At 41.1% G+C, this 16,173-nt stretch overlaps 1 protein-coding gene across 1 annotated transcript; it reads left to right on the forward strand.

The window, feature by feature from the left end:
* Positions 1-9,319: 9,319 nt before the first annotated feature.
* Positions 9,320-14,462, forward strand: LOC104613713 (carboxymethylenebutenolidase homolog). Its single transcript, XM_010293695.1, has 5 exons — positions 9,320-9,525; positions 10,184-10,291; positions 12,159-12,301; positions 12,713-12,804; positions 14,283-14,462. The coding sequence occupies exons 1-5, from the start codon at positions 9,320-9,322 to the stop codon at positions 14,460-14,462; spliced, it is 729 nt and encodes a 242-aa protein (XP_010291997.1).
* Positions 14,463-16,173: the final 1,711 nt, after the last annotated feature.

Below are 16,173 nucleotides of genomic sequence, written 5' to 3' on the forward strand. Positions count from 1 at the left end.
CGTGGTTACTCCAGCGTATGCTCAGGGACTCTGAGAAACTGATTTTGCTGAACTGGCACAGGCCGTAGGTAGGCATGCCGGCGCCCAGCACAGACTCAACAATTTGCAGGATTGCGCTGAAATGCAATTTCTTTCTGCTAGGCCGAAGTTCATTATTTTGCTTTAGAAAAAGGGTAAGAACAGGTGCTCTCTGCAAATGCATTTAATAAATTGCTTGATTGCTCTGAGTTGATTTATGTATGGTAATTACCTTGTAATATCATTAGAGGCTCTTATATTTACTTTCTTTAAACTTGCTGCTTTGATGTTGCACTGGGGCGTCTGTATTGCTTTGTGGGCTACAGTCCAAAGCTGCCTGGATCCAGTCCAAGATTACTAATGTGTAGACATGTTTGCAAAGCAGGACTTTTAAAGTTGAGCAAACATGGGAAGGAGTTTTTTTTTTCCTGGCACTCTGCTTAAAATTTTGGAGTTTAAAACACAGACTTAATATAGTAATTTTTGCCAGAATTGTCAATTGATCAGTGAGAGTAGCAAACATTTCCTCTTTTTCCAGTTAGGAAAAAAGGTCTAAATGTTCACCTAGAAGATGTGTAGCCTGTGGGGTATCATATGTAAGTGGAAATTTTGGAGTGCTCATGGCTTTAAAAAGGATCTCTTGGAAAATCTCAGCCAAATCAAACTGTTCAAGTGCACAATGGGAGTTTACAGTGGAGAAGCCAAATTTCTACTCATGAAAGTTGCCTCTTCTGAAAAGTGGGGTAAATCCTACTGGCACAAGGTGCAGCTTTTTGTCCAAGGCAACTTATTTGTACTGAAGAATGAAATTGTGTTTATATCTCTGTTGAAACACAGCCTCAATTCCAAGCCAACAAAATGACCCCCTTCAAGCTGATTAATCCCAGAAAGTTCCTGAAATAAAAAAATGAGCATTAGATGAGTTTTGTTTAAGGAGACAACTCATACCAAGAAAAGAAAAAAAAAAAAAAAGGACTTGTGCCCTGGTGCAAAAGAGACCAAATATATGTATTTTTAAATCGACATTTTATAGGGAAAATTCTGCATAAAAATTTCATCTTTAAGTGACTAAATATGTGGAATGAATTAATCCTAGAAGGTAATAATCTGAACGGTAGATAACTGAAAGGAGAAGGAAGTACTTTTTAGTCATTTCTGTATTCCAGATTTTTTTAGTTTTAGAGAAGACGACAAAATATTTGGTAAGAAAAAATAATAGACATATTCTTAAGTCATGCAAAAAATAGATGTTCAGGTTTTTAGTTAAGGAAATAAGCCCTTAATCCATGCAATTATCCATGTAATCTTAATTCTATCGTATTGCTCGTGTCTCTATTTACAGTGTTCAGTGCAACAATGATGCTGCCTCTGATCTTGGGCACCTATTTTTAAGACGTTGCTCCAAAATTTACTATTTTCCCTATATCTTACTATTAATAGTCATTATTATTTGTAATATTTGTAACCATGTGCCTTGTACTGAAATTCCAATAAAAGTGTTTTTTAATAAAGTGCTGAGCTACTGAATAACCTAGAAACACCTGGACGGTGTTAGGTAATTTTAATACGCCTCTTTGCATGTCATCCGGCAATATTAAAATAGTTTTCCTGTTATTGCTTTGGTGTAATTAAAGTTATACTCCACCCTTTTTCTATAAAGTTCACAAAACACACCCTCTGAAATCCCACAAGCTCCTTCAGCAAAAATAGGAAATTTGAGACTAAACATTCACAATTTATTTTAGGTAAAAATTAATGCAAACCAGGCATGAGAAACCCAGAAGCTGTTGAGTCAACCAGTTCCACATGCCAACAAGTAAACTAGAAGCATACCTATTGAAAACATTTTTTGTTGCAGATCATCCTTCTGTCCCTGTGGTCAGAGCCATACTTTTGTTTTTACAGAGAAAAGGAGTTGTATGGTCCAAGAGCCGATCCTCATCTACCCAAAAAAACAGGGAGACAGAAGGACATTAGAAGGTACAAGCAGAAACCAGTTGACACCGGCGGCTTCAAATAACTTACTGAGATGGAATGAAAAGGACAGAAAGATGGGAGACCAGAGAGGGAGTGAAAAGCCTGGAAAGGGGGCAGATGCAAGGGGGAGATGCCAAAGGGGATAGAGGATGACAGATTCGGTCTATTATTGTTTAGCAGCAAAAAAATGCGCAGGGGAGTGGGAGCATGGCAAGAGAAGCAAAGATTGATAGCAAAGCAGCAGTTGCCCTAGTCCTGGTGCCCTGTGAGGAAAGGCAGGTGCTCTGCTCGGTGCAAGGAATACGGCGGTGCCTGCCAGTGCCGCACCAGATGAAGCAGATAAGGTCAGTCTGACACAGGAGAGACTTCACAGCCTTTCTTCTTAGACACGTGGGAAAGCATGGGAAAAAACCGAATCAGAGAATTCCTGGAGATTTTTTTTAATGCTTGAGGCAAAGGCAGCCACGAACTCCAGAGTACAACACTAGGTAAATGGTAAAGAACAAAATTTTGAGTGTGAGACTAGTTTTCCACTGACGACAGTGAAAGTATCTGTATGTGTAAACCTCCTGCCAGGCTTTGATAGGCAGTTACAAGAGCTGGCTTGATTTCCAAGGGTCTTATTCAAACACTGACTAGAGACCGAAGCCAGAAACCTGCAAAATGAAACAAGATTTGTGAAACTATATTTCTTCACTCCCAAGTGATGACTCAGTAGGTAAGTTTAGGTACACAGCCTTTGACTGGATGAAGGGAAAGGAACCAGAATGACGTACAGAAACAAAAGCCGCAAACCCAGCTCCAAATTGCAAGCCCGCTAATTAGGCCCTCTCTTTTCAGTGAAGTGGTGTGAGAGGGACTAGCTATGCTCCCCTCTTGTAGCCATCCAAGTCCCAAGGGATGCCTCTTGCTCTCAAGGCAAGTGCTGGGTACAAATCCCTCACTGCTATTGCATCTGGCCCTGAAGAGCTGCGCTCTTCTGACCCCATCCCACCACACCTCTCCACTAACCCTTCCTGAGAGCCTCTCCGCCGGTTCCTCACCAGGTACCCCCAGCGGTGGTAACCCCTTAACAAGGCTGCTATTGCTGGCGGGAGCCGTGCGACAGGAGAGGGAGCCTCACCACCCCTCTTGCCTCATCTGCAGCTTCTGGGCTGCAAGCAGAGCATCACTCATTGTAGGTGCTTTGAACGGGTTTTTCACAACATAAATATAACATTTGTAATGATTTAAACTTTCTGACAAGTCTGTTGCTACCTGCAGCGCTCCAAATACTGTACCAAGTGATGGCAAATGGGGCATGTTTAAGCCTGTCCATTGGTCTCTCCATTGGACTCTCACTTCTGCACTAGATGCCAGCAGAGTACTTGCCTTTCTGGGTTTTTATGTATTAGTAGTTGTCTAGGGAGAGAATATCTTTGTATTTTGCCTCAGGACAGCAGGCTTGCATGTCCTAGGATCTTGTTTCCTATGTTAACATACACCTAAAAATGCAGCCAATAGCTATGAGCATTTACTTTTGGGTTTTATTCCATGCCCGTTTCTATAAAACCAGGAGGAGCAATTGGAGAAGTATTGGTGCAAACCTTCAGGTGGAAAAAAAAAAAAAAAAAAGAGACAATCAGCTGTGTGTTTCAGGTGAAGGAGAAATTTGACCACTGTGTATTTGTGTATTTGAACAAGTGAATCTGTTGTGCTCATTGCAACCCTCAGCTGTCTTGTGTGTTTTTTTTTTTTGAACTCTAAAAATATGGTTGTTCACAGCAGGCTTAAAACAATAAATGTATAAGTTGTTTGAAACTGTAGGAAATGCATGTGTGCAATGAACTCCACAATCCTGAGTGTATTACAGGGGTGATTATATCTTATGGGAAAAGAGATGGTCTCTTCAGTTATGTGAAACCTAAATTATTTAGAGTTTGCAGGCCAAACATAATCACAGTGTGCAGGCAAAGGCTTGCATTACAGCAGAGCAAGTCCTTTGCTCTCCTTTCACCCTAACCACCCCCAATTAGAGATGTTGGGCATGAAGACAGGATTTACTGTTGTGAGATGCATGTGGCATCACACGTCTGGTTCTGCTGGCCCAATCTGTTCCACAGGGGACCGCAGCTCAGATGGACCCAAGTCCTTGCGGGGCAAGGTAGGAAGACAGTACTTCAGTCTTGTGGATCTAAGTACAGAATGCCCACCCAGGTGGGGTTAGACAAGCTCAAGCAAGATGCCATTAATATCAAAGTATAAACCGGATCTTTTCAGTGAAGTCTCCCCACTCCCTCCCTTGCAACACAAGCAATCTTTGTAATGGTTTCTTATAAAAACCTGATGTGCAAAGCTACTGACAGGTATGACAGGACAAACACCCTATGTCTGGTCACGACAAACCTTAATTTTGAGGTGCGTGTAGCTCCCACAGCACACAGAGGTGGGACTCATCTCGCCTGACTGATGCGCTCGGCACAGCAATCTACACCTGCACTAGGTGGGTAGGCTGCCATTAAAGTCCATGATCTGCATGGTGGTGGTGGCATCTAGGGGACTATCCATTTTGTTCTAAGGAAGACACCCATAGAGTGTGAATCATACCCTAAACCTTGATGACAACTGTGGGAGTGTAGACACCTTGCTGACATGCAGAGGTCTTCATTGTAAATGTCTGAAGTTTTGTGAACTGAATCCAACCACCACCTGTTTTATGTAGTCCTCTGATTACACAGTGGTCACTACCACATGGAGTACTGCTGAGGATCTGAAGAGTGACTGTGGGACTTGTTTGTCATATACACTCAGGATCAAAATTTCTTTATTGCTCTTTGACTTTAAATGACAGTGTCATTTTCTTTGAGGTCTTTTGTCTCTCTCATTCTTCCCCCACAACATGCACACACCCACAAACCACATGCACACGCAGTGAGAAAATTAAAGCTATAGCAGACATCAGCCTGAGGGCTAAGCTAATGTTCCTTGCATGCAAGGCCATTATGGAAATAGGAATGGAGAATTTCGATGAGTCACCATCAATAACAACCAGCTCAGATTCAAACGCTTCTAACTTGTTGAAAGCAAGTCTAATCAAAAATAACCTGGAACATTTTTGGACTTGTTGGGAATACCTGTGGGTGTGGCCGTAATATGTTTAATCTGTGTGCTAGGGAGACTTCCACAATTTTTTTATGCTGCAAGTTTGCCAGGACAGATTTATCTTCATTTGGCACAAATTCCATTAAAGACATTTATTATGGACAATAAAAGTGTAAGAATATACTATAAGAGTAATGCATCTTTGAATTTAACAATGCATCAGCAAATGCATCTCTGATACTAAACGTCTCAGCTATAAACGCTGAGGTCCGAAGGTTCTGCAGTGTCTCAAATGGCAGCATCACCCACATCATTTGCTTTGTAGCGTACAGGTCTGGAAGGGAAATTTTCCCAGAAAGTTGAAGTGTGCTGACAGTAGCACTCAGCAGCCTTACTTCAACGTCTCCACACTATTTTGTTAGGAATCACACATATTTAGAGGGATGAAAAAAAAAAAGTGCAGTATAACGTTTGCGTGCATCTTGCTTTCTAAACTCCTTAAATAATAAATTAATAAAAGGGCAATAAAAGGCAACTGATGTGGAGCCTGCTGCACACTGCCTCTCTGCATGATCTGTCCCCACCCCTTCCGGTAGGGATGACTTCTGTGCTAAGCCTCTCCTCCTCAACTCCCTATCCCAAAGTCTGCTGCAGAAGAGTTGAAGAGCACCTGGAAACTGGATGGGCAGCAGGAGGAGCAAAACTGTCAGCAGAACTGGTTTTCTTCTTTTTGTGTTTAGAGGAATCTAGCTGGTATCTCACGGAGGAGAAGCAGCGAGCTGGGCTAAGACAGGATCCTGTACTCCAGGTATGTGATGGCAAACTGGTCCACAAAGACTGAGTTGGCAGCAGAGAAAGGCTAACTACTTTTAACTGTGCTGACAGGGAGAAATCTGAAATTGCTAAGCAATTAGATACAGCTCTTTGAAAAGGCACAAAACATTCAGCAAAGAGACTTTTATTTTGGTTTCAGTAAAAAAATGCACAAAGACAAGTAGTAGGGAGCAGATAAGGTGAAGATAAAGGGTGTCAACTTTGGGAAAGACTGGATTTCATTTTGAGTCCTTGCTGCAAGCTGTGGCACAGCAGTAGTTCTGAGGACAGTGGTAACTGTTTTATGTACATCAGTAGCAAGATCACATTAAAGGACCATAATAATTTAATTTGCCCTTATGGGAATGAATTCCCATTCTTTTCCTTGTTTGGTCCATAGGAGCACTTGTCATTGAAATAAATTACTGTTGGAGTTTAAAATGTTATCACTGGACCCAGGAAAAGGACAGAGATGTCACACCTTGGCATCACTAATCCAAGGTCCTACCAAACAGCACAGCACTTTGAGATCACGTGCTCATACTCTCTTTTGGAGAAGTAGGGATTATCCTCAGGGCTATCTTTGCTCCTATTTAATCTGATTGTTTTTTAAAGATTTTTAGCCTCACCTTCCAAGTAGGGGTTTGGTTTTTCCTATTGAAAACTAAGACTCAGCAGGATTTAACCATGTGATTTGTTTCTCCCTGAAAATGTAGTAGTTTGGGTCTGTCCTACCACCCAAGGGAGCCCACCTTTGCCTTGCGATAATAGTAAATAACTCTCCTTGGTTTTTATGTTACTTGAATGGTATCGAGACACCCAAGCAAGAGCAGGACCACTGGTGAGAAGGAGGGGCTATAAGAAGGCCTTCTCTTTAGGTGCTGAAGGATGACAGCAGATTCATGGATATCCATCTTTTTTCCCTGTTGGCAGCAGTCAGTTTTTCCCTTGTTCCTAGCTTCCCACCAGGCCCCGCGTCTCCTCTGTGCTGGAGCTCAGTGATGAGGAGCACGGCATAAAGGTGAGATGCTGCCTGCTTGGAACCATGCCACAGGGAAAGCAGGAAAAGCAAAAGTGTAATGGCTGAAATTGGTGGGAAGAGGGAATGAGGTAGGAAACAGGTAGGTAGGAAATATCCTGGCTTGTTGCTTCACAACACCATGTTGTGTGGGACAAAGTGGGCAGGAACAAATAAATCTTCTGACTGAACAGGATTCCATCAAAGACTTCTAAGCTGTTCAGGTGTGGCTGACTATTTACTAACGTTCTCTGCAGCCTGGTGCCTGGAGGAGAGCCACCTGGCTAGGCATCGATCAAGATAGGCCAAAGAAATGATTTCTGAGAAGCAACCAACAGATAGGCAGTAGGCTGTTTCACAACTATTGCAAAGCTTAATGCCTCCTAAACATTACTTCCTTGAAGGAGACACCATAGGTTTTGCCCTTCTGAACAAAAGACCTCAGTGGAGTAAGACTGTGGCTGCCATCTCAGAAGCCAGTGCTGTTAGCTATCTTGGGGAATGCCTATGAATTTTCCAGCCAGTCTCTGGCACTTCAATGAGCTCATTAGGTTAAAAAAAAAAGAGGTAGGAAGCACTTTTGCACAGACATCTCTCAAGCATTTTCTAGGCTATTATGGGGGGCTTAAACTAGGAGATACTCTCCCATGCATGTTACAACTTCCACTTTCATACGATGCCAAAACAATGGAGGTTTTAGTCCTGATGATCAGGCTACTTTATGGTTCCTAGCACCAACCCTGACATTCAGATGTTGAGAAAGGTAGGAGAACAATTAACAAATGTAATCAGCTCTCAGTTACCAGCACAGGGGATTACTCACAATGTGAGATCACCCATCTCATGGCTATTTCTGAAGCAGCTTGATTCTAGCAGTAAAGCCGCATTCTCCCAGTCCCTGTGTCTCTACACCACACTCTATCATACAACCGTATGGTTACGGTTGTAATGAGGTGTACTTGCTGAAACTCAGTGTTGGCCCTGCCAGTCCTGGTGACAGCAGCCCCAGGGTTGGGAGAGGATGAGGAAGAACAGTGTCTCTGCACTATACATTGGGAAGGCTGATTATCCTGGGTGTAAGGTACTCTAAATGCATATAAAGTTTGGATGCTGTTACTGAGCCTGTGTTAATCATGCAACCTCAGAAGTGTTGTGTAAGGCATAAGCAAGCGGTGAGTCTCTGCAGCATTGACTCTCTGCTCTTCAGTCTGCCTGCACCATGGTTCCAAACACGTCCGTACTGCCTGGGCAAAACTTCCCATGACTCAGTGACACCTAGCTCTCCGCTGCTGTGGTTAATGGAGAGCTGAGGAAGGTATACATTTTTACCAGAATTTGACACGCTTCCATGAAGACGAGATAGTTTTCTGAAGTACAACGCAAACAGAAATAATAGGCCGATGTAGAAATGAGGAAGCTGAGACAGTCATCGTGTCTCTGCGGGTGTGTGTGCTGCATCCCCAAGGACAGTTTCAAAGTCAGTACGTGGCTAGGAAATGCTACTTTTAACACTGTCCCTTCAGACTTAACTGGATTCCTTGTATAGATGCATTGTAACACTACTTTTAATGACAAGATCACCTTCTACTTTTTGCACGGAGTCCATTCCAAGCTCCTGACACAGAAAGTCAGAACAACTTTTGACTTTAATTTCTCTAGCACAGCTACTGGCTCATTGTCTGTAATTGCTATTTTTGGAGAAGGGACAAAACCAAATACTCTCACATATTTTGAATGAGATTTGCATATCTGCTTGTTTTCTTGCAATCCCTTTCAAGGGCACATGGGCCTCAGGCATCGGAATGTAATTTACAAATCCATGCTGCAGTCCTTCACCAACAGCACCCGACAGAGCGGCTCCCGGAACAGCTGTGATGCTGCTACTGAAAGCACAGATGAGGTAGCAGGCACCAGCACTGAGAGAAGCACTGGACACTGTACTTTTCTGTAGCAGCTGAGTGCTCTGGTCCTTACCCATCACGTAATTCAGAGAAACTAGCATGGGACTCCCCATGAAGACACACGTGATGGTTCCATCTGAGCGACATCTGAAGCCGTACAGCTTCACACCAGTGCTGACAGAGTGGCATGGGGGCAAAACAAATGTCACATGAGAATCAGGACCTACACGTGCAGGTTGTTTGTAATTTTATAACATTGCTTTTGGTATTTGTCTTCAGTCTCAGATTAATAACACATAATGGACTAAGAGCCGTTCTGCACTGGAACACTGCTCTTTCTTTTTTCTACTTTCTCCGTTCAGACAAAGGATATCAATGTTATTTGCAGAAGTCATTGAACTACTTTCTGCAGATTGTATTTGCCTTTATTTGCCCTTAATAATTGGTGTTAACAAATGATTTTGACTTTCTTGCTCTCTTTTTTTTTTTCTTCTTTTTTGTAGGTTTCCAAATGGCTGATCCTTTCCTATACGATACTGGAGAAAGATCAAAATATGGGTGCCTTGGACATGAAGTACAAATTGAGCACATCAAGGCATATGTTTGTAGACCATCTTTTTTCACAGACAAAGCTGTAATCGTGATTCATGATATATTTGGATGGCTGTTCCCAGACATTAGATACATAGTTGATTTGATTGCAGGTCATGGATACATGTAAGCAACTGTCTTTCCTACATTCCTCTTAAGTGCCCTGATAGATCAACAGGCCCAAAGCTAAGCATGGCTTGTGATGTTTCCCATGAAAACAGGGCAACCATACCCTTTCAGAGAGCGAATAAAAATGCAAAGGGACAAAATATTCCCATGAGGCCACCAAAGCTACTAAAATTGATCCATCAAAAATAGCTACCTGAGCACAAAGTCACAAGGAGACTCATGAAGTGCCAGTGTTTGTGCTTGTGTGGCAGCGTGGGTGATTAAAAGATAAATGTTGGTATCTATCTTTAAGTTGTATAAGCTTTACGGAATCAAAGCTTTTGGACAGTTGCTTTAGCTTTTACTAGCAAAGCGATATATATGTGTTTATATAGAATCAGGAGCGTTGCTTAATCCCTTTTGTATTAAGTATGTCTAAATCCCTTTTGTATTAAGTATGTCTAAAAGAAATAATGAGAGCTTCCCCCCCCCCCCCATAGAAAGACATATACTTTTAGCTCTGCTGATTGCCAGAACAGGATGAGTAGAATATGATTCACATAGTAACCATGTAAATATGTACTCTGGAGTAGAAAAGATATTAGGAGACATTAAGACATCCACAGATTCTCCCCACCTGGACGTGAAAGTTGACTTGATTCCATGTCTCACACAGAACCATCTGCCCAGACTTCTTCAAGGGGACAGACCCCTGGAAAACCACTGATCACTGGGCTGACTTCGCTGACTGGATGAAAAATCATGATCCTACGAAAGTAGACAAGTAAGATACATATTTGTACTTGAACTTTCAAAAGCATCCAGCAAACGAGGGGAATTTGTATGAAATGTTAAAAGTGGCACCTGACAGCAGGGCAAGCTGGCTGCACGCACACAATTGCTTATTCTGGGTGATTCTTCTGTGGTTCTGGGCACTGTCTTGGCTAGGAATTGGAAATGATCATCTGCTCCCTCCATCACTGATTATTGTCCCCACCTTGTTTTCCTGGGCCCTTTTCTAACTATGTCATACTGGCTGCACAGGCTCAAAGCCAATGTTGCACAGACTATGAAATACCAAGCATTTACACCCACAAGTGCTGAGTCTGCCTCCAGTTCCTCAAGATAATGAGGAAAATTCTTCCACAAGTGCTTATGTTATCTGCCAGTTGTCACTTGCCCATCTTGCTTTCTGCCTTGTAGATAATGATAGGTGCAGATATTCTCCTGAGCAGCACTAGATCAAGCCCAAAACCAAAGATGCATTTGATCAACTATACCATTTTTCTCAATGTGAAATAGAGGGCCCACTACCTGTAGAGCCTAGCAGTGTCTGTAACAAGGCTTCCCGGAATTATGGGAGGCATTCCTGTTTCTTCAGCATCTATCACCACAACCTAAAACTTCAGAGGATGATAGCAAGGCAGTGACACCCTATTACTCACCTATCATCTTGTAAGCCACAAGTATTCTGACTCTTTCAAGAGGTCCCGGCAGTCACAGCCTAACTTGAACATCTTTCAGCAAAGCTTTTGACCATATAGTTGCAGAAGCTGTGACTGAATTTTTTGAAAAGACAAATGACTAACACCTGTAAAAAATCCTACTCCAAAGAGTGAGCAAATACATGGGCACTGTCTTAAACAATTAAGACCTCAAGGACGTGCCTGTGCTGTCTTTTGAGGGTTCACTTGTAGCTTCCCTCAAGGTCAGATCCGTTGCTCTTTCAGAGCACAAAGAATGCAGCACACCCATGACTTAGTGCCCTTCCAAACAAATCAAATCTGAGGGAGCTCGCAGCACACATGCTACAAGCCTAGGACACCGTCTCCTGATCGTGTCACTCTCATACTGCTTTTTTGTCAGCCTAATTAAACCTGTGATGACCACACTAATGTGTGTAATATTCAAAAATATAGTTATTAGTATATGCAGTCTGCATTTAAAATTCATTTAAAACTCTGTAGATAATAAAAAAGATATAACTATTGAGACCTAGGAAGTTAGCAATTTAAAATAAAATAAAATTACCTGCTCTGGCCTACATTAAAAACTATTTACATATTTTTTGCATTATACCTCATGCAATACTTGTTTTTTTAACATTCTAGTTACTGACAGTTTAATTTTGAGTAATTGCTACTTTAGTATAGTATTACTGCATGTGGGTTTGGTAGGATATTTTAATATTAACTCATGCAACAGGAATGACATACCCAAGATAAATCTTTATCTAAATAGGTGAACTCTGTAGAGATAGCACAGTGAAGCTTATCTATTCCTACAATCCATAATGCAAGGTGTTGTTCTACTTGCAGATATGTCTTGTCTTTAGTTGTCCTGTCCTAGACAAAGTGATTCAATTAAAAATTTGCTTCTTTTGAAAACAAAGGAGCAGGTCACAATTCAGGTAAGTATTTAAGTACCTACACCTGTACTTCCCTAAACTGGGACCAGAGATGTTAACTTCCATTTAAGACTAGAAGCCACTGCTCTGGTCTGAAATGTGGTTTTTAAATAGTCTCTGTTTAAAATGACTTGGGGGGCCGATGCAGGAGAAAGTCATGTATCTCTTTTAATTTTACTTCTTAAAGTGTCAAGTATTGATTCTGCAATAGATTCCTTAGTTTACTTTTGTTTATATGTCTTAGGGAAGCTGATGTTGTCTTGAAGTATCTAGAGGAACAATGCGGTGCAAAGAAGATTGGTATCGTTGGGTTTTCCTGGGGTGGAATGGCAGTACATCACTTGATGCTGAAAAATCCTCAGTTAACCGCTGGGGTGTCCCTCTATGGTAGTGTAGAACACATGAAAACTTCCATGGTCTCACATGACTATGCATAGTTTGTAAGTCTAGTTATTGCTTTGTAACAATTTCTGTAAATACTCAACTCAAAGGTGAGTTGCAAATTTTAATTATGGTTATTTCAGCAATATGCTATATTGGTATAAAAACTTAAGAATGCTGTAAACCAGAAAAAAATGGCTTCTTTTTGCACAGCAATTTTCTAATCTCTTTTTTACTGCTTGGAGAGTGGGGAAATATGTTTTCCAAATGCTTTATTCTTCATCCAAATAGAAACTGTCCTGATCTAAAAAATGTACATAATGAGTAAACTTAAATCGAAATTTTGTCTTGGAATTTGCCATTTATCATGCAGGAACGTTAACCTCACTAACAGACTGTCTCTCAAAAACATTACAGGAATAATTAGGGACTCTGAAGAAAGATACAATTTACTAAATCCCACATTTTTCATTTTTGGTGAGAAAGACCACACTATTTCTTATGATCAGGTAAGCTGTTGTACTGGAAATGCTTTTTCTTTTCCCATAATTCTTTTATCCCATACAGAAATCCTAGCTTGTTAGAAACCATTTTCAGATATGAAAAAATCAGACAGGCTGGATTGTTTTGTTTATATTTCAACTTCCCTCATATCTTGCTTAGGTTATTCAAAGCTTCTTTTCTGAGGTGAGAAATGCAGTAAAGACCAGTCATCAGTCTCTGAGTGGCTGGACAAGCCGAGTGTGAAACTGGGCAGGGCGATCCAAGTGATACGAGCCTAACATCTCAAAAACTTGGATACTACTGCTATGGATGAGAGAACAGGTAGTTAAATCACTGAAGCTGGACTTTGAATGGAAAAAATTAATTTCAGCTTAGTAACGCAACTTTCTGGTGATGTGGGCCAATGACTAACTGATTTTGGTACAAGAAGACAAAATGTGTCAGAAGAGTGGGTGTGAATTTTAACTAAGATGATGACAACTTGTGGGCTCTGTTTTGACTCCTGGCTGACATCTGTATTCTGATATAACCCCTACTGTATGCATATCTGAGAAGCTCGATAAATATATGGGTAGGAAACTGGTGCCCTCTTCTGTGCATGAATTCTTTCTCTTCTGTTACAAGGATAACATCCCACCTCTAGCATAGTTTGTTGCGTAGGAGTAGGGTCCAACTGGGGCACTGGCAGTGTGCTCGGGGAATGCAGAAGCCAATCAGTATTTATTTCTAATATCTGTACCTCGAATATGTGTCTCCTCTGCACAGGAAAACAAATCCTTCACCCTGTGTCCCCTTTTTATGCTGAAAGTGTCTTTTTCCCAGGGGCACAATTTTCATAAATACATTTTTTCCATCATGCGTTACACATTGAAACCATAACTTTTTCTCTTGAAGCTTTCTCTCTGAGCTACCTGTGCAGATTGTGTAAGAAAAATTCCTGCATTAAAAAAAAAAAAAAATCCTCACATACTTTGTTTTCTGCATTGAGCAATAAAGGGCTCTGTGGGGAAAAAAAAAGTGAACATGAAACAAATTACAATACTGTCTCTAATCTGCACAATGGGTAGAATTAAGCTTGGAGGGGCAAAATAAGTGTTCATTCTCCTGTTTTCTGAATTCTTAATGGAAGCGAGCTCAAAAATGTGTCTACACATATATACAGGTACATAATCATATGATTAGTACTTTGTATGTGAGCATGTGTACGCTTACCATCAGAAGATTGTGTAGGAACAGTGTCTTTTTGTAATACAGTAAACTTTGCAATAGCTGTTGAGGTTCTTAGACTCACTTATACATGTAAAAAATGTTTCAGTCTTATATTCCAAAGAGGGGTTTTCTCATCTGTTGAGCAACAGAACCTGCTTCAAGTGCAACAGTTGAGAAAAGACAAAGATGTAGCCATATGAGAACTGGCAGGTTTGTCAAACAACTTAAAAAAACCCCAACCCACAACTTAATGGAAAAATGCTTTCTTTTACAGATCACCTTATTGGAGGAGAAGTTGAAACAATACTGTGAAGTTGCATATAAAATTAAAGTTTATCCTGGACAAGTTCATGGGTTTGCACAACTGAAGCCAGAAGATATGAAACCTGATGATAAGCCTTATATTGAAGAAGCTAGAAAGGATATGATTGATTGGATCAAAATGTTTATTTGACAAAAGCATAAAATAACACTAGGCTTCAAGACAAGTGTTTGATTTAATTTGAAAGAAGACAACAGTCAAGGGAAAACTACCTGGTTTTGAAAATTTTTACAAACAAAAATAGAAACATTTTAATTTATAGTTCTTAATTATTTTTTTACATTTACACAAGATTGTGAAATCAAAGTTGGGCTAAAGGATGATTAGACATTAAAAGGTTGCTTCAATTTATCTTGCTTTATATTTGCTTAATCTGCATTATGACATCAATAGTAATGATAGTTTATCCATTTGTTTATGCTACTGAGTATGACTTCATTCTGAGTTTACATGAGTAATTTCAGGCTTTATTTTGATATGATAATTGGTTGCCATAGGTGTTAACATGGAAATACCCTGGTTTTGCATACAGACTTTTTTTTTATTAACTATAAACCATTTGTCTCAGATATACTGCTGTACTGAGCAGAATTTCCCATGCATGAAACAAACATTTGGCTATGTTAAGCAGTTAGGAAGGAATGATATTGTTAGGTGGCATCCTCCAGGTATTCCCTTGGCAATGTTAGAAAGCGCACTTTTAGTATGACTTCATCAACATCAAGGAAAAACCTAACCAGTCCCCCCAGATGTGGAAGTAACCCAGGCATGAGCATTGTGGAAACAGTGGGTTTATTGAACTGGTGCAAACTGTGGTGATCAGGCACAGGGCTGACAAACAGGTACCCCTACTCAGTCCTGATTTTATCGCTTGCTTTACATTATATCCCTTGTTCCTCTCTCAAGTTCTTCCCCTTTGTCACTCTTCTCTCCTCCCATGTACACAACGTATAAACAACAATAAACATCCCTTTTTACTTTTTTTAAATTTTTTTGTTATTTTTTTTTATTTCATGGCTTTGACAATGACTTGGCAAAATTGTGTTTACTCAGAGATCTTCTAAGAGACCTATATTCCTTTTTATTTTCTACAACATCTGTCAGTTTCTCATGCTGTTGCCTTGTTAATGTAGCCATAAAACAAGGCTAGCTCTCTGCGTGGGTATTACTTTCCCTTTGGTATCAGGAATGTTCCACAGTTTCATGCATTGCTACTCTATCAGTGTAATCATAAGGTCATGGTATGCGGGTTGTCTGCATACCTCAACAGGCTGAGTATGTTAAACAATCTGGCTGTGAGGAGAGAAGTCATGAAGTTAGAGGCACTGTACAGACTGCATATTGCTTAGTTCTCTGGTCCGCCAGTCAGTATCTGCGTTGCCAGTTGGCACGTCCGTCTTCGCCTTTCGGGCAGCCCTACCGATGGAGGTATGGCTGTAGACATGGAGATGGAGGATGTTCAATAGTTAGAGAGAATGAAACTTGCAATGGAATGTGTAAGCATTGTGTTGTAGCCACGAGAGACGCCCTGTTGTGTGCACACGGGTGTCTCCAGTGGCTGACCTTCCGGCTGGGGTGCCGTGCTCCTGCAATGGTGGTTGTTCTGCAACTGGGCACCCTGCTCCGTGCACTGTTCTGCGGAAAACAATTTTTTCTGGCACCGAGACAGAAGGATAAAAGAAAAATACGTGTGCAGGATTTTAAGTACCTCCCTGGATGTTCTTTGCAACTCTAGACCAGGTTTCAGGAGGTATGGGAGGGACCTGGAGAAGCACTACCGATCCCCCCACGCACCTTTGTCACCCTCAGGCCTCGCCTCTGCCCCAGGAGGCCGGGGCAGCCG

This window comes from Phaethon lepturus, unplaced genomic scaffold (genome assembly GCF_000687285.1).
Source record: "Phaethon lepturus isolate BGI_N335 unplaced genomic scaffold, ASM68728v1 scaffold40148, whole genome shotgun sequence".
NCBI lineage: Eukaryota > Metazoa > Chordata > Aves > Phaethontiformes > Phaethontidae > Phaethon > Phaethon lepturus.

What these genes read in the sequence shown, in the direction of transcription:
- LOC104613713 (XM_010293695.1), top strand. Translation starts at nt 9,320, where the DNA reads ATGGCTGATCCTTTCCTATACGATACTGGAGAAAGATCAAAATATGGG. An exon ending in ATTGCAGGTCATGGATACAT is followed by an intron (nt 9,526 to 10,183) that starts GTAAGCAACTGT and finishes TGTCTCACACAG; the next exon opens with AACCATCTGCCCAGACTTCT. An exon ending in CGCTGGGGTGTCCCTCTATG is followed by an intron (nt 12,302 to 12,712) that starts GTAGTGTAGAAC and finishes AAAACATTACAG; the next exon opens with GAATAATTAGGGACTCTGAA.